The 25,019-nt window shown below is 40.1% G+C and overlaps 1 protein-coding gene across 5 annotated transcripts in view; it reads left to right on the forward strand.

The window, feature by feature from the left end:
- The window catches only part of DYM (dymeclin), a 209,830-nt gene that overhangs the window by 24,417 nt on the left and 160,394 nt on the right, over positions 1-25,019 (forward strand). For 3 of the 5 annotated variants that reach the window (XM_063179768.1, XM_063179771.1, XM_063179769.1), the window contains exons 6-9: positions 5,465-5,537; positions 5,785-5,877; positions 17,249-17,374; positions 19,722-19,864. In XM_063179768.1, the coding sequence (XP_063035838.1) occupies positions 5,465-5,537; positions 5,785-5,877; positions 17,249-17,374; positions 19,722-19,864 (435 nt within the window). The remainder of the gene's footprint in view (positions 1-5,464; positions 5,538-5,784; positions 5,878-17,248; positions 17,375-19,721; positions 19,865-25,019) is intronic. The other 2 variants (XM_063179770.1, XM_063179772.1) reach the window with 1 other exon arrangement.

Consider the following 25,019-nt stretch of genomic DNA (forward strand, 5'->3'; position numbering starts at 1 on the left):
TTCAGTGTTTAATTGCATGTTGCATGAAGCCCAAAAAGTCTCAGAATGCTGGAGCAGAGTGAGTGCATGGTGTGAGAACCAAGAGTGTCTGACTGTGGATTTCCTGCAAGGAGGACACATGTTGAGAGCACCGAGTCACTGCTTGCTCATCCAGCAGTGAAAACTGTTCATTAAAATCTGTTTAACTCCTTGGCTCCTGCCAGTGCTCTGGGGAAATCAGAACTGTGGTGCCAAAGGATTAAGTGCTACATGTTGAAATGGTTTAATGTATTTAAACTGTGATGAGTGATCTCTAGGAGGGAAGTCAGCTCGCTGATGCACTGGAAAGGAGTATCTGCTTGTGTATAGGCTATCCCTGCAGACTGCCTGTGGGTTTATTCCTGGATTAAAGAAATGGCTCACCTCTTGCTTCAGTGTGCAGCATGCCACAGTGGAATGGGTGGAAAAGCTGAGACTTTTGTCAGCTGGAACCCCTGTGATCTTTATTCCTTGCACTGGGAGTTCCTCACAGTGTGGTATGGAAAGTGATTCTTGTCACCAGGGTAGACCCATGCTTATACCATGTCTAGTAGCACTTGACTGTAATTCACAATGACATTTATTAGCAGCAATTCTGTGCATATTGATGGCAAATGTACTTAGCAATTACCTCTGAGCAGATTGTTCATGGGATGTTGTTGATTAGGAAAGTAATTGTGTGTGGTCTGCTGGTGAGGCAGGAAATGAGCTGCTCCTTGGCTCCTCTTTGGGTTTCCAATTGGAGATGGTTCCTGTGAACTTCCTGAGGGTGTTGAGGTTCATAACATGCTGAGGTTACATAGCCATTTGGTTTGAGTCCTCAAAATCTTACTTTTAAATATCTACAGAAGGTGGTAATAAGGCTTATGCTCAGCTATAGGAAGATGAAGTATCATGAAGGAATTGTAATAAACTGTAGTTGTGCTAGGGCCTGTTAAAAGTAAGCAGAAGAAAATGAAGTGGCGTGTTTGTATTTTTATTAATTAGGTGTAGCTTTCTTGAATTTTTGATGTCTACTTTTTGGAAAATAGAATATTCCTGTTATTGTGATAGATTTTTATTATAAAATTAGTAATATATTATTAGAATATTATTATTCCTATATTGCTCCTAATTTTACATAGATTTATTAGCACTTTTATGGAAATTTTACTATCTTTGGTGAACAGGGTTTTTAAAAATTAAGTTCTTAGTCATCCATACTATTTTTTCATTTACCAGAGCTTGGCATTATTTATAATTCTTCAATTGTGAGGATAAAACAAAGCCTTACGAAAGATATTGTTTTATGAACTGTTTGATGTAAATAAAATATCCAAATTAAAAGAAGTTTTAATACCGTGTCTGAATTTTTAAGTTTCTGTATTTCCTTACTGCCTGATCAGTAGTCATTGAAAATAACAGTGCAATCACCCAACAACACAAACAACCTCTCTACCCTGTGGTAGAAAATTCATATGCTTTGTTCAGTCTCTTAGCCTTCTGAGAAAAGGGTATTGTTCCTTTCAGGATCATCTCACAACTCCTTTGGAAATCACTATATAGTGGTGTTTGTTTCCCTATGAACATCATATTTTTATCCTTCTGACTGGACAATATCTTCTGGTGCCATGCTCTCTGAATTAAGTGCAGCACCTGGGAGTTTATAGAACATAACTGCAGTGTCAGCACGTCAGGATGCTCACACTGCAATCAGCATCTGCTCTGGGATATTTGGTGTGTCAGGGAGAAGTGTATACTTATAATCTGTGAGAGTCCTGTGTATGGAAAACATCCCTGTCACTGACTGCTCAGAAATGTAGACTATGTATGACATAGTCACAATTGTTCAGATAGCAAGTTTCATATTTGACTTATCTCAGATTTTGCAGTTCATATGCTTTCACTTTTTCTGCATGTCCAGTTCATACTTTTTCCTGCTGCACTGCGCTTGAGGATCAGAAGAAAGCTGTGCAACCTTGCTTTGTGTCAGAAAATGGAATTTTTTTGAAGGCTGAGTGCATGTGTGTACTTTGGCTTAACAAATAAATTGCCCTGAGTTGAGTTGCTGCTAGTAGTGTGTTATTGATTTCCTTCAAAAGAAGGCCTACCATTAACAGAAATGTGTTCTTTTTGAGGAGTTTCAGATGGTGCAGCCTTTGCCTCTTCATCCGTAACTGAAATTTGCTTATAATTTTGGGGAAGATTTCAGAATTTTGATTGCAGGAAAATCCACAGAGAGTCTAAACCCATATCCTTCAAGATTCAGCTGAAAATGTCCTGATATCAATAAATCCCAAACTGGAATCAACATCTGCTCAGCTGAAGTTGGAGTTAGTCTCACTAACACGAATCATTCATCCTTCCAACGTCTATATCCTGTAATTTCTGCAGTCTTTAACTGTAGTGACTCAAAGGTGCAAGAGAGCACATGCTGAGTATTTTAGTTCAAATCAGACTATTGATTCATTTAACCTGTTCCCTGAGCTGTAGTAGGAAGCTTTATTCATTTTCTATGGAGGAATTTGTAAACATAAGGCCTACTAAGGGCTGTTTGTGACGTATTAAAGCAAATATGAGGACATAGAGAAGGGAATAAATAAAAAGACATTTACTGCAAGCCTTAAATGATTTCATGCATGTTCAGCTATCACACAAAGGAAATGAGGGAAGGCAATCAATTTATGTACTCATTATTATCAAGCAGAAGTTGTAAGTTTTTAGGAGTAATTAGAACTGAAGACCAAACCACAAAACCTGGGGAACCTCTAAGTCTGTTTTGCAAGGAATTATTTATTTCATTACTTGTGTCCAGGTTCTGTATGAGCAACAGGGCAGAAAAACAAGTAGCATTTACGATGAGGATGTACCTTGTTATGCCTGAATATCTTACTGATCAGGTAAGATATTCGGCATCCACCAGATCAGGCCTTATCAATGTAGTAGTTAGGTTCTTGAGAAGATGGAGCTGAACTGATTTTAGAACTGGGGCCTCCTGGCATCTCTGCTTTCATCTTCATAAGCCATTTAACCTGTGTAGTGTGTGTTAATCCGATATCTGTAATGTGGGTAACTTTGAAAAAGTAAAAACAAATGAAAAAACCCGCATTATTAAAAAAAAAAGTTACAAAGGTATATAAATATATATATTATATGTATACATATATATGTATATATGCATATATATAAATATATATATATATATATTTACCAAATCCAAAACAAACAAACCCCACCAAAAAGTCAAACTCCATAAAATTTCTTGCAAAATGAAATAATCCATGGTCGAGGACTTAAATATAGCTGATGAAAAAAATGGTGCTTCAGCATGACTGGACATTTTAAAACCTGTGTAATTGCTGTCACTTCTGAAGTGCAGTTTGGAAGATACACCTATGATTTCTTCACCCTGCTCTAATTTTATCTGGACAGGTTCACCCTGTTCTTACTTTCCCCAAGGCTTTACAGGTCTTTGATCCAAGTATGTGATCTATTAATGTGAATGAGTCTTGTGTGTATTGTCTTTATCCTGCTATTGAAAGAGGCATTGTTTATGAAAACACAGAGTGTTCCATGTTTATAGCTCTCTCTCACGTTATAGATTTGGCTTGCATCCTCCTCATTGTCTTGGCAAGATGAAAATTAAACAAGAATGCGTGTGCCCCCATTGGGAAAAGGATACATTAATTACTGTAGCTGAATGACATTGATTACAGCAATTAAGTTGTTTTTTTTTTTTTTTTTAAATAACATCTTTCATTCTATGTGACTGTGCTAACCCAGCGTTTTCTTCCTTTATTTTCAATATTGTCTTGAGAGAAAAGCCTTCTTTCATATTTAAATAACCTTATTCTCTGTTCATATAAGTTGTGCATACAGTGTGGCGGAAAAATTTATGTTTTAGAAATGCTTTCACCTTACTTTTTTAACCTTTTTCTTCTCATTTTCTTCTGTTGGGAGAAAAATTAGGTACCTGTTGGGAACTAGTAGCAGTCTTGCTTTATAAGCATTTTCTAGGTTCAGAAAGCCTTAGGAAAGTGTCACATTCAAGTTACTTTAGAATATATTATCTGTGCTCCATTATTGGCTGTGGTTTCTGTCCAAGGTTAAATAATCTGAGCAGTTCTTGGTTTTACTAACAGGAGCTGCATTGTGTTACTTGTGGGGGATTCTATATAAAGGAAACCATGTTTCCGTGATAAAAAACTGATTTCCTTTAGAATGTGCAGTTCACTAGGTGACAATTTTTAATGTGTTTTTAATAAACTGATTGTGGAAAGAAATAATTTTGCTTTATAGTGAATATTCCCCCTGGTGTGCTTCTTAAAATTGAGTTCTGTATTCAAGAACAAACTTGAGTTAAGCAGAGTAACACCTCTGTAACCTGGCTATAAAGCTGTGTTTATGGCAGGACTTAATTATTTGAAAATACAAAATAAACAGGCATTTGGGTAATTATTGTGCTGCAGTGTTGTAATGTTGGGGATCAGCAATGCCACTCTTAAGCCATTCAGTGCTATAAAACTCTCCACTTCTTTATGATGTTATAGGTTTCTCATCATAATTTCATTTTTGAAAGCAGAAAAATCCTGATGAGCCAAGAGATTTATCTTTTGGTTTTTTTTAGTACTGTATGATAACTTCGAGTGGTTTAATAAGTTTTTTCTTTAATGAGTCTTGGAAGTCTTTTGTTACAGTTGCTTTTAAAAATTACTCATGTAAAATATGAATAGTTTTATTGCTTAGAATAGTTGCAAGTCTTTTTATAATTTTGCATCACTGCATGCATTTTATCACATTGTATATGACTAGAGAGTAATTTCTGTTCACTTAAAATGCACAAGCTTGTCATTGAAATGTGTAAAACTTCCTCAACGGATAAATATGTATCCATGAAAACATTGTATCTGTATTACTCTGGAGCAGTAGTGACATGGTCAGGGGCTCCATTATTTGGACATTCTTTTATGATGTTGCTCAGTGAATCGTAGACAAATGACACTGTCTCTGATTGTTCTTTTAGATTTAAAAAAACAGAGTGGGAAAATGTGTGAAGTGCATGCAGGGGATTTTGAAAGGACATTTAACTGTGGACCAGTGAGAAGTCACCAGTGATTAGTTCAACAGTTAGTAATTACACTGTTTAATATGATCTTCTGTAAGTAGTAAAGGAAGGCTTGTTGTGCTAAATATTAGCACATTCCTACAATACTGACATTTCGTTTAATTTATGCATTTGTTATTAGTTACTTTTTTATGTAAAAAAGAGAGGGTGTCACCATTTTCTCTGTTAATAATCTCAAGTGCTTTCTATTTCAGGAAAAAAATCCTATCTCCTTTAACAGCTAGAACTTCTAGTGGTTGTTCTTTAATTTAATATATTGATAATCTGCCTTTGTGTGTTTGAATCTTTGTTTTGTTTTGGTATTTGAAAACCCAGACATCCTTTTCTGTGTTTCTTTTTTAGGAACGGAGTGTGAAGATCTTATAGAGGAATTGCTGTGTTGCCTCATCCAGCTCATTGTTGAAATTCCCCTCTTGTAAGTAGGCTTTTTTTTTTAAATTTAGTCTTTTTTTATAAACTGAGCATTTGAGAGACTATGAAACTTGTAGTAATGGGTTTATAATGTTTAAATAGTTGTATTTGAATGTTCCATGTGATGGAGCAGTACAGATAATGATAAGCTGCTGCCAGTGCCAGCCCTGAATATTCTGTTGGAAGAAGTACATGATGAACGTCTTACACCCAGTTCAAACCATCAACAGAAGTTATTCCATTTGTTTCAGGTACCCCTGTCAGCACACAGACAGTAACTGGTGGAAATGGTTGTGCTCATGGTACAGGGGAAGGTACAGTGGAGGTGTCACTTCAGCTCTGGGGTATGCAGTAAGGTGAAAACTAAAGTTCTTCTGCAGTTCTGTGGGGGTTTAAATTGAAAATAAATCATACTGTGCTATTTAATACTGATTTCTAAAATTCCGATGAATTGATGTCTAAAGAAGGGACAAGAGAAATTAATAAGTGGAATGTTTCTGTAGATCTCCAGATTTGTTTACATGGCTTTTTTTTCATGCATCTGTTGTATTTGAGAAATGTTGATTCCATGTCTTGCTGGGAAATGTGTCGTAAAACATACTTCAGTGTTTTATGTAGGAGAGCATGCTTTGTTCTTTGGAAACAAAATGTTCTTCCACTTTTGTGGAAGTGTTCTGATGAGTTTTGACTATTTTCCCCATGATAAACTTTACTAAACGTAGAGTGAGCAGTGTCTTTAGTGTTAAATTTCATTGTAGTCTGTGTCTAAAATGTAGCGCCCCAGCTGAAGCATGGCAGCTTTGGAGGAGTTTCAGATTGTCTGTTGCAGTGTAGTATAGAGCTCTGCTGTGTCGTGGCTGGGATTGTTCTTTTGGTTGGAAAACTGACAAGGATGCAATGTTTTTTGAGACACTGCTGTCATTAAATGCAGCTCTGTCAACGTTAACGCGAGGGGTTTGTGTAGGTAGAGTGTAATGAATTAGTGGTGTGATTCAAAGTGTCATTCCACAGACCTTGTCAGGACTTCCTGCAACACATACAGGCTTTGTTTGGAGCAGGTTAGAGGAAGTACAAAGGGCTGAGAGGACTGTGATATACAGGCATGTTCATAAATCCTGCAGGGTTTTATTTTTCTTTCTTGGAAGCACCTGTGTGTAGTCCAGTATCCTTCATAATGCCTTTTCAGCAGGAGAAAGTATGCCAGCATGATAGTTCCTCACCCACTTCCACAACTGAAGCTCTCAGCAGCTCTGTTTCTGTGTGAATCTGCTTGCTTGCAAGTGGAAGCAGCTGCTGGAAGCACTTAGATTACTGTAAAATCTAATGCTAAAATGGCTTGTTTAAAAAGAAAATTATAAATCCTGTCCATAATTTAATATTCAGCTATATCAAAAACTTACATTTCATAAGAGATAGATGTGGAAAATTTTTGTTTTGTGGTTAGTTTGGTTTCTTTTGGTGAAATAAGTTTTTTTAGCTGAACTTCTCCTGAAACAGAATGTTGCTGATTGCTAATAAATACTAACACTTACAAAAATATGTATTACTGTCTTGTTTATCACTAGAATACGTTTAACAGTGTGATAATGCCTTAACTAAGAATTTTGTTCCCATACATCGAAAGGGAAATAAGTAGGGGAAAGGACATACTGGAGAACTTGCATTCTCTAATACGCAGTCCAGCTATGTTCTTCAAAAAGGTGTTATAAGGTATTACTTTATTATTAATTTTGTTCAAGAGAGTGATCAGGATTGCTTTCATAGAGAGTGTACTTCTTGCTTCCCTCTCTCTTCCTGGTCAGTTATCACTAGAGATTCTTTCCCTGTTCTGTTTCAAGGGAAACTTGAAACAGGGCTGCTGTCTTGTGAGCTGGAATTAATCCAGAGAGCTGCAAGCCTAGTATGTGAATTTGGGGAAGGAATAGATTGAGTGGAATAGATGAAATATTCAAACTTGTAATGTTCTCTGTGTCAGAACTTAGGATCACCTGTGAGAGAACAGACAGTTTTGGCAGCTTGCAACGGCACTGTAACAGAATGTCTGTCTGTAAAGATACTATCAAAGATTAATTATTTTGGTGACAGACCATTAAAATCTCCAAGCTGAGCTGGTCTTCAAAGTATCTTTCAGAACAGCAAAGATTTTGTTAAAAGCATTCAATAGCCTAAACAGGGGATTTGAACAATTAGTGTGTCCCTTGGGTTATGCAGATGCAGTTTGGTGAAAGGGTGGATACAACTGGCATCTGCTGTCTGAATAGATTTGCTTGCTGCACCCCAGTTAAAGCTTGTATTTTTCTCCTTCCCTGAAACTGTAACAATATTTTTAAAGCATGGAATGCCATTTCCGTGTTCAAAATGCAGGAACAGAGGTACCTGTGCAGCCGTTTTGCACTCCTTCCTTTTGAACTTGTTCTGAATGTCGCTTCAGGTGCTTGGGATACCTGTGTGTGGTATTTTGCACACAGGTTTGCACACACAGGTACATAGTTGTTCCAGACTGGTTGGAGAGCAGCCCTGAGGAGAAGGATTTTGATATATCCTGGTTATACCCCAGAAGTTGTGAAAGGCTGGACATCCCCCCGCCATGTGCACTAGGACCCAGAAACCTCCTGTGCCCTGGGCTGATCCCCAGCGTGGGCAGCAGGGCAGGGGGATCCTGCCCCTGTGCCCCTGGGCTCAGGTGAGAGCCCACCTGCAGAGCTGCCCCAGCCCCGGCTCCAGCAGCACAAGGAGCTGGAGCTGCTGCAGCCAGTGCAGAGGAGGCCACGGAGCTGCTGCCAGGGCTGGAGCCCCTCTGCTCTGGAGCCAGCCTGGCCCAGCTGGGGCTGCTCAGCTGCACCAGAGAAGCTCCAGGGACACCTCAGAGCCCCTGCCAGGGCCTGCAGGGGCTCCAGGAGAGCTGCACAGCCCCTGGGGACAAGGCAGGCAGGGACAGCACCCAGGCAATGGCTCCCACGGCCAGAGGGCAGGCACAGATTCTGGCACATTGGGAATTAGGAATTGCTGGCTGGGAGGGTGGGCAGGCCCTGGCCCAGGGTGCCCAGAGCAGCTGTGGCTGCCCCTGGATCCCTGGCAGTGCCCCAGGCCAGGCTGGATGGGGCTTGGAGCAGCCTGCGACAGTGGAAGGTGGACTGGATGGGCTTGGTGGTCCCATTTCAACCCAACCATTCTGGGATTATAAATGTAAGAAGTTTGAGCTTGGCAGGGACACAGAATTCGTGAGGGTTCCAGTCTTTTCTTGGGTATGTGCAGATGTCACTCACCTCTGAGCTTGCTCTGGTTATCAGCCTTGACAGAATAAACTCATTTATGTGTACAAAACAACCTACAGCATACTTGGAAATTGCAGGTGGACTGTATTTCTCAAAATTAATAAGAAAGGTGTGGGATGTGGAAGAAGATAAATATCAGATCTTTGTCCCTCTGTCCCTTATTATGAAGCATAACTTTTTTTTTTTTTTTTTTTTTAATTTTTGTTAGGAAAGGCTGCAGAGCCTTTTCTGGGAGGCAGAGCATTTCTGGAAGCGTCTCAGTTTTTTACAGGGAATTTAAGAGAATCTTTCTCAAAGTTAGTTTGTATTGGAAAAGGCAAATGTGCTTTAAGGCAGAAATAGGTTGCAGTAGGGACTCTGGGATTCTGCAACATTGTGGTGCTGTGTCTGAGAGTTATTAAAAATATCTTGAATTACCTTTCTGAAAAACAGGCTGTGCTGCATTGTACAAAATGCCAGGCATAAAAGTTTCAGGTTTAATTTTATAGGAAATACAGTTTTCATCAATTAGACTTGTGCAGTCCCTTATAACCCTTATGTTACCATATGTTGATGTTTGATTTATGGTTCCCTTGGGTGTGCTATGGATACTCTGCTTTTTCTTTGGTTTTGCTAATGTTAGCACTCAAGAGTGTACACTAATGATTCGAACTGCGTAGTCGGCAAAAAGATACAATGTTAGTATTTAATTGTATGACTGCTATGTAGAAACTATTGCTAACATTTTGTTGCAGGATGGAGCTCCCAAAGCTTTAAATTATAAAGGCTTCTTTCAGCAGCTTGTTAAGAGCTGGTATCCATAACTGAACATCTGGTTGTTATCAGTGCATTTTCACTTCATTAAAAACTATAAATGCATGTGGAGGAAAAATGAAATACTGTGATCTAGTTACATCACTCCTAAGTAGCACCCTGTGGTGCCAGTACAAGTTAGCAGATATTTCTATTACATTCCCTTATTTTCTCTAGTTATGGTTGTTTTAGGGTGCAGTCTTAGTCGTTTGGAAATGTTGACAATGTTGACAAAATGTAAATGTTGACGAAGTTTTGACTCAATTAGGGATGCTCTCTGCATTTTATGGGAGCTTAAAAGTCAAATGTAGGAGGAAGAAAGGCAGTATAATTGATTATAAAGCTCTACAAAGTAACTGCAGTGTAGGAAAAGTGCCATGTACAGATGATTAGATGTTTAGGCTTTCTTTTTTGCCAGTTGTGAGTAGCAAAGAGATTAAGAAATGTTTTCTGTTCTAGCTAGGAGTGCCATATTTTAATTATTTTTGTTGCTTTCAAAAGAATAGGTCAGAGTAGTTCTTTGTAAAAGGAGTCTGTTCAAGGAATTTTTATCAAGATTGCGGTAGCTCCATTATTTGGAAAACATGTGACTTTTGCAATTTTGGCAACTTTGTCTAATCATCAAAGGCAAACTTCCATCTGTTGAAACTGAGGTTGAAGGTAGCGAAAATATCCAAACTGAGAGAGATTTGTGTTTTTTCACTTTGAAGAGCCTCTAAGTTTTAGACTATTGTGCTCTGTTTAGGAGGGAGCTGATTCATATAAAGGGAGTTTTATTTGCTGCTGTACCTTGGGGTGGTAGGAGAACCTTTATCTGTATCATATATTCTTACCCTGTTCTAGTTCAGTTTTTATTTTAGACTTAGATCAGTATTTTTCTGTGACCTGTTCTATCTGTTCACTAGGTGTGCTGTAATTTGTAATGAAATTCCTCACCTCAAAGCACAGTATCAGAGGTCTGTACAGTTTTTTTTGTACATTATTCTGTGTATCATATTCCTAATGATCTGCTTTCATATATGGTTTTCAGCCCTCTTTCCACAAAAGATGATGAGTGTTGAAAAACCTCTGTTTGCAGGTATTTGGGTCTCAAAAGCAAAGACAGAGAGAGACTGTGGAGCAGGTTCACTTTCACTTAGGCTGCATCACTGATGTGATTCCTATGGTCTGGCTCTGTGTAGAACTCTCTGATGGTCTAATGTAGTTGTTTGATCACCTGGGTCATCTCCTCTTGCCTGGAAGCTACACCTGAGAGTCTCTGCAGCTGTGCATTTCTATAGGAATTTGGGCTGCTCTCTTGTGAGCTGTTGTTTGAAAAGTAATGTCTTTTAATTAGTTTTAGTGGATATTGGCAACAAGACATGGTGATATGAAAAGTAAATGGAGAATAATACAGCTTCTGTGCAACATTTAGAAGTCCAAAATTTATTCTAGGATTTTTCATCTGTAGAGGGAAGAAATAATTATTAGTGAGGCGACAATATACACAGTCACATAGTCCCAGATGGTTAAGAAACAGGTCTGTGAAAAAAGGCTCTAGAATAATGTTAATCCTTTATGTACTGCTTCAGAATATTTCCATACTGTTGATGCTCCAGGGAGTGGAGCCCCTCTGCTCTGGAGCCAGCCTGGCACAGCTGGGGCTGTTCAGCTGCACCAGAGAAGCTCCAGGGACACCTCAGAGCCCCTGCCAGGGCCTGCAGGGGCTCCAGGAGAGCTGCACAGCCCCTGGGGACAAGGCAGGCAGGGACGGCACCCAGGCAATGGCTCCCACTGCCAGAGGGCAGGCACAGATTCTGGCACATTGGGAATTAGGAATTGCTGGCTGGGAGGGTGGGCAGGCCCTGGCCCAGGGTGCCCAGAGCAGCTGTGGCTGCCCCTGGATCCCTGGCAGTGCCCCAGGCCAGGCTGGATGGGGCTGGGAGCAGCCTGGGACAGTGGGAGCTGTCCCTGCCCATGGCAGGGGGTGGGAATGGATGATTTTTAAGGTCCCTTCCAACCCAAACCATTCTGGGATTTTTTATTCTCTCACCCTATTCTTCTCCCAGTTGAGAATGCCCGGCATGGGGGAGATGCAGTGCGAAATGTCAGAGATTCTTTCTGCTTCCAGTCTCTGTTTGCTGAGTGCCCCCCGGGACATCTCTCAAATGTTTGGAGTCAGCTGTAATGACTGTAGAACATTATCAGCTGCCAGAGTGCATATGTGCCATCAGTGAGTGTAAAATTAGGAGTGTTTCCAAGAGGAAAGATTATGTTCTCTTTGAGTTGTTGTACTTGTATCCTGAGACTGATAGCCAGATATTGTACTTGCTTTTGAGTTTTGAAAAACTGATCCTATTCTCTGTGGTGACTCCTCTTTCACCTTTCTGGTGGGCCCTCAGGAAGCAGGGAAATGAAACCTGGTTCCTGTATGATTTGAGACTTTTTGTATGAATCAGCCCTTTTGGCAACTCTCCTAAATTAGAAAATGGGTTACCTTTTAACCTTTTAATACTCGGAGTAGACAGCTCTGGCTGGGTGAAAGTTCGGGAAAATATTTGAACAGGGAGGGGGGCTCGGTCTGGGGGTGGGAGTTGAAATTTGGAGTTTGGTTTTTGGCTGTTCAGGCTGTTTGCTCTGTAGGTGTGAAATAATTTATGAGCTCCCAGCCTCTGTGTGCTGATATAGAAATAGCTCCTTTTCACTGAGTAATTAAAGTGTTTACAACAGCATGTGCCTTCAGAGTGTTAATTGGAGTTCGTAGCTGAGATTTTCCTCTGTGGTGCCTCTGTGCTTCACCTCGGTTCCGCTGTCACAGACCTCTCTCTCACAGGCAGGGAACAAAGCTGAATGACTGGGAGCATAGAAAGCACTTGTGAGCAGTGCTTGGCCTTGGAGAGAAGCCAGCAGCAGCAGGATGGTGACACATAGGTAGATTGTTGAAGTTCTTGGTAGGTGATGCTGATAGGAGGTCATCCACATGGTTTTGAATGGATAAAGCAGATGCCAGGATACTGAGGAGTTGTGGTTTTAACAGGATCATAGTTTTTTTGTTCTGTGTGGGATGATTGCATCATTTGGGAACAGTATGTGGGCTAAGGTCCGACAAGGCGTGGAGTAACCTGGTCTAACAGAAGGTGTTCCTGTCTGTGTCAAGGGGTGGAACTGGATGAGCTTTAAGGTCCTTTCTGAAACAAACAAGCCTAGGATTTGATGATTCTAATTTACAAGTTCGCCACCAAAGTCAATAAACAAAATAAATAAACTAAAATGTATGTTCTTGGTTGAAGACCAGGAGAGAAGTGAAACTCTCTGCAATCCATGTCTTGGAAGAATTAGGTACTGCACCAATTTCTCTAAAGAAGTACTACTGTGTGTCTAATTGGAGTGCTGCTTTAAAGCAGCTGTAGAGGTCCCAGAGGAGCCCAGGATCTCCGTTACCTACCTGACAACACAGATTAAAATGGAATGTGGTCTGACTCAGTAGAATTTATTTCTTAGAGGCTGTGGACTTGCCATCCCTGGAAGTGTCCAAGGCCAGGTTGGACAGGGTTTGGAGCACCATGGGATAGTGGAAGGTGTCCCCGCCCATGGCAGGGAATGGGACTGAATAAGCTTCAAGGTGCCTCCCAACTCAAACCATTCTGTTATTCTAATTTTTGTCTTTTGATTTAATAAGTTGTTATCTAATGATTACTGGTTTATTTCTGATTATAAATCATACAACTATGTAGTTGTTTAATTAAAAAATTTTAATTGAAATGATCTGGCATAATTTGGTTTTGGAAGGAATCCATTGATTTATCAGTTTTTCATTGAAATGTAGACACCAAACGCGTGTTAAATACACAGATTTGTTATGCTAGTATCAGGGAATCTTGCATTTTGGAGCTCCTCATTCTATGAAGAATTCATTATTTAACATTATCTTGGATAGATGGGACATGATCTGTATTTTCTTCAGAGAGTACATGTTTATGTATAAGGTTTGTTGCTAGAAATCAGTTTTAGCTCAGGTGTCTCTTGGGAGAACCTGGGCCTGCTCCATCCAGTCCCAGGATGTCGCTGCATACCAGGTATGGTACCAGGAGGGCATACCAGGCATGGGGTATTCCAGGAGGACAGCTGTCTGGGATAAGGGAGAGAAACGATTGCCATGAGTTCTGGACTACAGTCTGTCTCAGATTCTTTCCATGTGAAAGACTCGAGATGTCTTTTGAGAGACAGACCTGTAGTATCTGCTAACTTATCTACCTGATATGGGAATATATCTCCCTTTGGAAAGGCGAGGGAGAAAATAAGTGGAAAAAAATTGAGAATAACTAATGAATCCCCAAAAGAGAAAATCCAAAACAAGAGAAAGAGAAGACCTCTGCATGTTTTGGTACATTGCTTTATGATGTCCATTTACATAGAGCGTGAGCTCTATCTGTAGATTTTTTATTTGTTTTGCAAGACACTTGAGAAGGAAAAAAAAAAAGCCACAGAAGCTCAAAACAACATGCAGTTATTCTAGCTTTCTGAAAGAAGTAGCTAAATAATTTTGACATGTAATTGATACATGAGTTCATTATTTCTGGTTTCCTCCTTATCTGCAAGCAAACAGTTTTCAGGGGAAGTTGAAGATCAGCATAAATTCCATGTAAAGTCATTCTATATGACTGATAGCTTTGAATAAAATAAAAAAAATCAAAACCAAGTCCTTCTATTATATAGTCTCTCAATATAAATAAACAATGTGTTCTTTGAAGTTGAAAGAAGTTCCTGGTAGTTCTTGTGATCCTTTAGAAATGCCTGAGTTTCAGAAAACCATACATTTGACCCTTGGTGGAGAAAATAATTTTGCTCTGAGGCTTTATCATTGTGCTGATAAATTAAGGGTGACTGGACCTGAGGGGTTACCCCAGATATCAGGATCCTGCTTGTGTTTATGTCAGAGCAGATTTAATTTGAACAGATTCTACAGGTTTGAGTGGAGTGTTTCTACAGTTAAATGTGCCCTGTCTGGGTTTTGAACTTAGAGAAAATGAGAGCAGCTCACTAAGTGGGACTGTTTGAATTTACCTTTCTGGTATTTCTCTGTCTGAGTTATATAAGAATATTGAAAGCAGATTTTTTTTTTTTTCCTTTATAAAGTGCAGTAATGTCTTAGTTTATTTTTTATGCTGATTCTTGTCAAAACAGAAAATTATTTTGTAATGTTTCCTCAAATTTGCTATTCCACTTGTGTGGGTTATAATAAAAATAAATGAATGAATGATTGAAATGGAGAAATAGTATACTAGACCCCAAAATTTGTTTCCTCTCTGAATAGTGACCCAGTGCATGCTGTAGTATGTCTTGAAGTTGCTGCCCTTTTTATTCATCACCTTGGGGTAGGAAACATTGTTCTGGTATTCTCAGCCAATGTCATAATGATAAGTTTCTAAATGTTTTTCTTATAATATCAAAAAGTATTTTCCCAAACTGTTGCTTTTATTTTGATAGAAAAACATTTCTCAATTTTTTTATTGCTGGTGGCTGAGCCTTTGATAATTTGATGTTATGTATGTATTTAAGTCTTTTTTGCTTTGCTTGGGATGCGTGTGGGTGGCGGATTGCACAGCTCCTCTGGTTTGGAGAGGGAGCGGGCACTGTTCCTAGTGCTGCCTTGCTTCTGGCTCAGATGAATTTGCAGTGGAACCAGATCAGAGTGTAACCTCTGGCCTGATCTAATTATCAGCATTTACACTGGCGAACTTCCTCAGGAGTGGGCAAAAAGTCAGGTAACTTGCAGAAAGTAAAAGTAATTCAAAAGGACATCATGATTTTCAGGAAAATGTTACTTAGGCAGTATGTCCTTTCCCAACCCATAACTTCAAATGTTCGGGGTTCAAATACTCAAATGAAGTGAGAGAAAATAAAAAACAGTGAATATGCACAACCTTCATTTTTAAAAACATTTTTGTATGAGAGGTGGTGCAGTTCTGTGGATTGTGATCCAGGAAATTGTGATTCCAGTTTGCTGTTGGCTTTGAGTAAATAACTGCACTCTGGAGAAACTCTGGCCTGGAGCTGCTGCAGAAGAGCTTAACTTAAGCTGTCTGTGCATTGTGATGCATGAAATTCTTGTTTTCACACTTGACAGTAATGCATGTTGTTTGCAGTATACCTGGCAGCACACTTGAGAATATTAAGCTATTTGGTTGTGTTAAAAATTAGACTGATTTCTTTTAAATAAAATGCTGTGTGTTTTAGTGAGGACCACACCAGCTCTGATCCTGAGACTAATGAAAATCTAGTCCTTTCTGGGGTCAATTTGTTTTGTTTTGGGAGATTGCACTGTAGTTTTCAAATCATCATTGTTTGAAAGTGCACTTAGTTTTATGCTTATACCTGTTCTAACTGTATACCTGTTGAGTATAAAATTTTTGGAAGGTGGCATTGTAACAAAGAAAAATTTAGCACCACTGATTAACCAACATATATGCTGATTTGTTCTTTGGTGTTTTGATTTTTTAAAACTCTTAAATAGAAGTACTGTTAAATATTTGCATTTGACAATAATAAACAGATTTTGAATTTCCAGTAGGTCCCAGGTCAGAAAACTGTGATAACTGTCGCAGGGAAACCATTGTAACTTAGCAATACTGGATTGTGAAGCATACTGTGGAAATTAAATAGTGACAGTGGGAGAAGCATTAAAAGAACTTGTGGTAACAATAACAATACTTGATAACAATATTTCTGATGAACTGCAGGGTGGTGCTGTTGCACCAAATGAAGTACCTCATTTTGGAGGACGTAAAAATGGTCTTTGGTTGAAAGTAGGAATGATACTGGTTCATGTTCAAGTTAGTTCATTGCATTTTAAAAGGTTTCTTGCAGTCTGCAATTTGTTACTGATTTAGGAGGCAAATGCCGTTTTTATCTCCCTTTTAAAAACCAGATTTGTAACAAGGTCATTATAGGCAGAGGTGGGAACAGAAAGCACAAGATACTTTTAATAGTGTGCCTGTCATCTGTTTTGGTGCACAGCCTTTCCTAATGAACCGGGGCTAAATGAACTGTGCTGAACTGTCTGGTGTCTGTATTTAAGCATTGCAGCTCATTCTTTGTGATTATCTTGAATACCTTGTAATACTTTGAAACTTTCTACTTCCCTGTTACCTCAAAAATACCGTTTAAAACTGAGCAATATATCCTGATACCCTGAGCATTTTGTACACTTGAGCTGGCATTTGTAGATTACAATCTTCTCATAGGAATCCAGTTTTCTTGGCAGATGGAGCTGTGTTGGGCTAGCTGGACATTCATTCCCTCACTTAGGATGATGGCTTTGTGACAATTTTGTTTAATAGTACAAAGGACACACTTTTGAGAGATACTTAGTATTTTGAGGAAGAAGTATAGTCAGTTTATCAATTGCAACTTGAATGCCATGAGCAATACCTCTTTTTACATTGTTTTGTCCTTTGGTGTCTGAAAAAATTGCTTATTCCTAAGAAAAACATCCATTTTTGGTATGAAAGGATTCTGAGTTTCTTCAATTTGTTGTTCACATGTTCCCAGTTGAATCTCGCTGTGCTACACAGTGTATAACTTCAGGTGAAGCTACCAAGTATTCTTGGAAATCAGCCTGTAAACAACCCAGTAGATTAATCTCTGTAATTTTCTCTTTATTCTGCAGAGATATTACATACAGCATTTCCTTGGAAGCCGTGACAACTCTCATTGTGTTTCTCTCCTGCCAATTATTCCACAAAGAGATTCTGCGAGAGAGCATCATTCACAGATACCTGATGCATGGTCGATGGTAGGTCCTGCTCTGGGATGCTGCCTAAGGGCAAAGAAAATGCTGCTGGTGGCTTCTTCAGGTTGTTCGAAAACAGAAGGCAGCAAAATATTATCATGATAGAAAATTTGTTCTGCTCAAAAGAAAAGAGATCACAAAAGCAAACATCTCTAAAGGCTCTTGGAGGGATTTGGGTGGAAATCTCACAGCCCAGACTTCAGTAAAACTAATTTGGAAATAGCTTTTATATTTTGAGGTTAGTTTCATTAACTTTAAACAGTATTTAGTTTTCAGGATGGTTTTTTGATTCAACAATGAATCTTGTAGCACTGCAGCCTGGAGAACTCAGGTCCCTCAGAAATGCTAGGGCTTTCTTGCCGTCCAGATAAGCAGCAGTCCTTGGAAAGATGAGTACACATGCTGGGCTGAGCTGAAGGGAACACTTAGCCGGGGGTAGACTTGGTTGTGTGAGTAATATCACTTGCTCTGGCAAGTTGGTGGTTGTGTTCAAGTGCTTTCACTGTGGCTTACATGGATTTTAGTCAGGCTTCCATTCATTCTCTTTCAACTTCAAGTTCCATGTGGGCAGATTTCTCATAAATGTATTTATTCTCTGGTTTCCTGAAGTTTCTACTAGGTGTAAGAAACAGATAGTACTGTGACATGCAGGGGAAGGAGTGAGGCTCAGCTTGGAGCACTGGGCAGACTTCAGCCTGAAACATCAGCAGGATAGGGCCAGAGCCTCAGGGTGTGTGGGGTATCCTGCTACTTCAGTCTCTGGATGGAAGGAATCAAGGGTTTGGGGGAAAATGGGGAGTGTTTGGGGAAAGACTTAGTATGTGATCTAAGAGGTCTGATTTGGGAGTAGGAGGAGCCTGACCTCTGGAGAGAGATGTAGGAATTTGGTGGCTGGGAATCAAGAGCAATGTGAACAGGTGGAGTGATACTGGTGTGACATCCCACCCCTAAGGAGAGGGAAGCACCCAGGGTTTGTAGATGTTCATGATCAAAAGGAATGACAAAAGTCAGAGGATCTGCCAAATTTTATTAGTAAATTACGCGTTTGGCATGGAAAACAGTGTTTGTCCCTGATATTCCAGTGTAAGCGCAGTGGGGTTTGGATAAAGGTGGGTGGGTGCTGTAAAAGGAGAAAGAGAGGGACACAGAGAGAGAGAGAGGTTGGATCAAAGAAGGGGAGAGAGAAAGGAAGAAAACAAGAGAGATCACCAGTCCTGACTCCAGTGTGGATCCAGCTGATGGGATGTCCTGGGGCCCTGGGCTTTGTGGGGCACATTTAAATCTTCCACTCGCTGGGGAGAAGTTTCCCACCTTTTGAGCAAGTCAGTTCTCATTCTCAGTGGTTCCTTCAGGCCTTTCTGGAGATGGTTTGGGGCTTTGGGCCCTTGGATGGGCTCAGAGTTCCCCCTGCAGTGCCCGGCCCTTCTGGCCCTGTCCCTGTGCCAGGCTGTGCTTTCCTGCAGGAGCCACAACCAGGAGGTTTGTCCCTAAAATGCTGCCCTGCTCCCACATGGCCCCTTCTCCAGCCACATCCTGGTCTTCCTCTGGTGTGTTTCTGCCAAGTCCTTGCTTGTAATTCCCAAAAACCCTTGGCTGGCTCCACACCATGCAGCGGTTGGTGTTTGGTACATGAACATTAGCTCCTTCTCAGATTCTACAGATGGTCAGACAGTCCATCCTAACAGAGCTCCTTCTTTTCAGTTCTAAATCAGATGGGAATTGGAGTCAGCTGTTTGCTGTTGTGGAAATGCTACTCCATTCTGGAAATACTGTAACCTTCTTGTTAAACCCAACAAATTCTACTGGCATTTTTCAGATTCATTGATGTAAGGTTGGTTGTTTCATTGGTCTTCGCAAATTCCTAGAGTTATAGAATCTTTGAGGTATGAAAAGATGTTTAAGATTGGTTCTGAGCTGCACACACAAGCAAAAATATTGTGGGTGTGGAAAGAGGCTGTTGGTACCTCTTCTGTGTTACTAGAGCATGGAGTGAAAACTGAAAAAATACAGCATTCCTTTTCATTGCATAAATACTTTTCCAGTTATGTCTTGAGGTAAGTGAATACAATACAAACTAAATGGTTTATTTAAAAGTAGTATTTAAAAAACAAAACCCAGAAGGCAGTTTTCATGGTCCTGCTGTGGAAAATGCTCCTTCAGACCCTTGGTGAAGTCTGGGCAGCTTTGCATGGGCAAGACCTTGGTGTTCTTTTCCTTTCCAGTCTTGTCAGCATTGGGAGAGTTACTGACCATTTTTAATGCCAAACACTAGCATTTGCACCCTACCTGGACTTTGTTGTGCCAAATTTTGTGAGTTGTGAGTCAACTAATTTTTTTTTTTCCTTTTCAGTCTTCCATACACCAGCAGACTTGTGAAAACTTTGCTGTATAATTTCATTAGACAAGAGAGAAGCCCTCCTCCAGGGACCCACGTCTTTCAGCAGCAAACAGATGGAGGAGGACTGCTCTATGGAATTGCATCTGGGGTGGCAAGTGAGTCTGATTTTCTATAAATTGTATTTCAGACCATATGAAGTATTGCCTTCTGTGTGCCCTCTCTTGCAGACACACCTGTAGCCCATTTCTTTTTCAGCAAGTGATACCAGTGTAGAAAAGCTGTCCACAGGCCTGCGTGGCCCATCTTGAGATGTGTTAGAATCTGAAGCAATTATACCTGCAGGACAGCAGATGGTAAAAGTATCACCTAGCCCCTGGGTTTTTTTACTCACACATTAAAAAACCCTCAACCAACCAAGTAGCGCCCTATTTGATGAATCACATACTTCAAGTTACTTAAAGTGTTGCAAGAAATAGTTTTATGTGTGCATTTTATTTTTACAATTACTCTGTGCATCTGGTGACCTGCTCTGTGGCTCTGCTTGAGCGAAAGGTTGGGTTAGGTGGTCCCAAGGGGTCCCTCCTAGGAGGGCTCTTTGATGTAAGGGAGCAACCTAGATAGGAATTTTTGTAACATATTGTGCCTTTCCCAGTAAGTTGACTAATGTTTTTTCCTGATCAGTATGACTAGATTCTGACCTTTCCCAGACTGTTTGCTGTAGAGAAATACTGCCCGAAGAATAGCAAAGACTTGATGCCATTTGTTGTTCAGAAGAAGGTTTCTCATTTTTGTTATACTATACACTCTGTTTTGTTTGGTGGCTGCTCCCTTCCCCACACCAGATGTGTTTTAGTGGTATATAAAAATCTGTCCTAGAGGTTTTTTCTTTTCCACTGAATGAGAATAAAACATAATACAGTGCTAACAGCAAAAGTAGATATTATTTTCTTTCTCCCCGATAAACTAGAGAACACTTTGCAAGTCAGTTGCTGTTAAAACCGATACTATTTATTTAGCTCTTTTGTGAAATCAATTCACTGGCAGCCTCCTGAGGGAATATTAAAGTTCAGGCCGCAAGGGGTCTGCCAGAACTGGCGCTCGGAGGCAGTGCCCGCGTCCCTCCTCAGGGCGGCAGTAAAAGCGCACGGCCGCTGCGCTCAGCCCCGTCCGCGCTCCGGGCTGCGCCCTGCTAACCCAAACCCAGCGCACAGTAGTGGCTTGCTTTGCGATTCACTTACACGCACGCCAGGTTAATTGAATTGTTCCTTGCAGTGCTTTATTCGAGAGTCCCATCAGCTATATTCTTTTCCTTCGTTTCAATTGCAAGGAGAAATTGCCCTTAACGTGTTTTTCTGAAACAGTTTTCAGTATCTGCATTGTAGTTTTTCAGTTTTTGCTGCATGTTTTGGTACGGACTATTACCGGAGTAATTGCTGTTATTTATATTATTATTAATTCTGGTCTCTCTAGTGTCTTTCTGTGTCAGTGCTGCCACAGGCAAAACACTTCTTCCCCTCTTCTGGTTACTTGACTGATTTGTAAATGCATCCATATTGCCACCACTCGAGCCTCCCTCTGTAACACTTCTTACATGATATCCCCTGTGACTTTTTACCCGTTGTATATTAAGTTTCCATTTCTTAATGCAAACTCTTAAGATTTCAGCCTACATCTGTTCTTGTCTCTTCCTACACTCCCACCTCCTTCACTCCTCTTGAACCATTCCCTTAGCAACTACCTTGGCATACGCCTACGCTTGTTTTCTTGCTTCTTTCATGAGTACCTGAAGTGCCATCTCTTAGCCCGGCAAATTAAGTGTCTTCCTTTAAAGCTTTAAGAAGAGGAGCCTTTTTAAAGAGCTTTCTAATTTCCTGCCTGGGAAAAGGGAAAAAAGGAGTACCACATCCTGTTAAAAAACAGAAATGTTTTTTCTGTCCATGCTCAGACAGTTGCTTGAGATTTTTAAAAAATATTTGCCTATATATGATGTTGGACTATAGGTGAAACGTGGGCACAGTAGGGTTGTAGAGTAAATGGCATATTTACCTGTCTTATCTCTGAATTAACTGTTATGAAATCAATACTTTAGTTCATGTAGCCTCAGGTACATGGGTAGAGCACAGCACAAATGAAGATGCATCAACACGAGGTGACAATCTGTTAGGGAACAAAAGGGAATTTTGAGCAATGAACAGCTGTGGAAAACTTTGATGTGATTTCTGTATTGTATTACTTTTTTGTGTTTTGTAATCTTTACATGATAGAAATTGAAAGTATGGAGGAATTGAAAAGTCACTTCTGTGTTGCTCAGTGCCTTTTAAATACCACATAATGCTTAAAGTAAGTTTACTGAAATAGTCTAAATACAATCTACTTAGGATGAAAGGAGATAGGAACCTGGTTTAAAAAAAAGTGTTTTTAATATGACATTTTGAGGCCTAAAATAATTATTGTACATGTTAATTATTTTACTTAATACCACAGTCGTCTAAATTATCATGTGTAATGTTACTCCTGTTTTGTAGTCACTTGCACTGCAGCAGGAGATCAACAAACTCTTACAAGCACCGTATTTTAGATCCACCCTCCTTTTCCTTCCTTGTGATTCAGCAGGAGTGATAATTATACACGATATGAGCAGAATTTTACCCTTTCCCACAGTTAACCTTCTCCTGCTTCTCATCCTTCGTAGCCTGTTTTTCTTCCTCTCATGAGCTTCCTTAACTCTGAAACCACACAACCAACATCCTCACACCAATTACTTCTGGGTTTGGCCTCTGTCTGGATCCAGGTTACCTCTGTGCAAGGACCTTTTTCTGTCCTGGATATAAAATACCTGGATTGGATTGTCCTGCCAATTCTGTTATGCTCCAATAATTAAAGAAACAATGGTGGTTTTGGAAGGAGGGGAAAAATAATGGTATTTATTTTTGTGACTTCATAAAGGAGATTTTTCTCTACTGAGTCAACTTTGCTTTGTCTTTGTGGTCTTTCAGTAGGTGTGCATAGTAATTGTAAAGTGCTGCTAGATCTGGGGCAGTGTTGTGAAGCATAAATGACATTAATATGCATGGCAGTAGAATTTAGATATTAGAAACTCATTTATTGGAAACCAGAAATTAATTATTCTTGGTTCACAAAGCACATTGAACCAACTTACCCTCAAACCCAAGTTTTTTGTTGGCTCTAAGTTCCCTCCTCTTTTTTGTAGAGATTTCTTAACATTTGCCAATTCACAGTCTACAGTCAACTAAGTTGAGACAACTTTTTGTGGACAAGCAATATTTTTTTAAATTAGTCATTTTATTGCTTGCAAAATAGAATCCTTGTTAGAGTGAGGAACTGCCAAGCAGATGATGTGCTAAGACAGGGAAATGATAGTGCTACTCAAGACTGTTGAAAAATAAGTCAGTTTAGATGGTTTCCTTTGAAATAGTTGATCCAGTTTATACTTTGCTATTAAAAACAACTCCAGACACTAATGCATCTGGCAGAAGTGAGGAGTTACTGCAACAGTGGGATCTTATTGACTTGGCTTGTGCTGTTAGGGTGTTTATAGATGTGAGGGGTACAATGCTGTATCTGTGAGGAGCTCTAGCAGAGTCACTGACCGGATTCAGCTTCATTAATCACTCAAGTCATCATCATCACTAATCTGCCACACAAATGCACTGTTGTAGCATTAATAGAAATTGCAGAATTTAGTGTGTAGTGATCAGTGATGGCTTGTTTTCTCATGTCTGTATACTTTCGTTGGAAATAGAGAAATATTCCTGGCCATTGATGATGTTATATCAGGCAAGTATATGCTTTACTCTGCACTGTACTGTTCAGCATTAGGATACCTGAAGGTGTCAGACCTCTGTTGTATATCTGTGATTTATATACACTACAGCTTATTCAATTTTTTTTTTTTGGTGCTCCTCTCTGGTAAATAGAAGCATTTGAATTGTAATTTTTAACTTTACAAGAAAACTGTTTATTAATATTTAGTGTTTTATGTTACTATCTTTTTCCTCTTCAATTTTGTGGAGCTTGATTTGTAATATCTACATTAAAATATATCAAAGTAGAGAGACACAAAAAGATACTAACAATGTGTCTGTTATTTCCTATTGTTATGGTTTCACCAACCTTTACTTCTGCTAGCAAATGCTTCACTCTGCTTGCTTCTACCTTCCAGATCCTTTTTGTGATGTGTCACAGGTCTGGTGTCTGTCTCTGGTGCTTAGTCAATGCTTAATTGCCTGTTCATGCCCACCACAATGGAAATGTATATTTGAGCTTTCTTTTCCAGTTCTGTCTGTTTGTTTTCCTTCTTGCTTACAGTCTGTAAGTGTCATCCTCTTGATGCTGTAACTATGATATTTTCCCCTGTCTGAATAGGAAGATTGAGGAAGTTTCCAGATCTTTAATCTTTCACTTAGTTCCCGTGACAGTGTGTCTGACACAGAGCAAAGTGTGTGGCTGCAGTTCAAGCACAGATACTTTGAGAATAAATAGTTGAGTATTCTGGTTGTGTAGCTGTGGCAGGGGCAGTCTGCAAGAGCAGCAAACTGGTGCCAGAGCAGCTTCATCCTGCCCAAAATCTGTGCTTGGGTGCTACAAGGACCACAGAAGCGGGTTTGAAATTGGGTTGCTGCTGCCTGACCAGTGTCTCAGTATCGCCTTTGAGAGTTTTCAAGTTTTTATGACAAAAACTCACCTTCAGCCTTAATTGCATTGGTACAGAAATATATTGTGTCTGAGAAGTATCTCTGCAGACCAGAGATGTACTCACTATCAAGCTCTTAGACACTTCTCTGATGTACACTGTGCCATGTATGTTCTGTTACTTGTAATGTAATTTATCTTTGTGTATTTGCATTGTGTGAGAGTATAGAATGGTTATACAGCAATAGCACTTCTGGTGGCATTTGTCCCCAGCTCCACCAAGCTCTTGGGATTTGAATGACAAGGATCTGAAACCAGAACAATTGTAGTGTAATTAAGAAATAATGATGCTTCAAGGGCTGGAGCCCCTCTGCAGCTGGGGCTGTTCACCTGACCAAGAGAAGGCTCCAGGGACACCTCAGAGCCCCTGCCAGGGCCTCAGGGTGCTCCAGGAGAGCTAGAAAGGAACCTAAGACAAGACAAGGAGGGGCAGGACACAGGGAATGGTTGGTTTCCCACTGCCAGAGGGCAGGGACAGATTCTGGCACATTGGGAATTAGGAATTGCTGGCTGGGAGGGTGGGCAGGCCCTGGCCCAGGGTGCCCAGAGCAGCTGTGGCTGCCCCTGGATCCCTGGCAGTGCCCCAGGCCAGGCTGG

The sequence above is a fragment of the Melospiza melodia genome, chromosome Z (genome assembly GCF_035770615.1).
Source record: "Melospiza melodia melodia isolate bMelMel2 chromosome Z, bMelMel2.pri, whole genome shotgun sequence".
NCBI lineage: Eukaryota > Metazoa > Chordata > Aves > Passeriformes > Passerellidae > Melospiza > Melospiza melodia.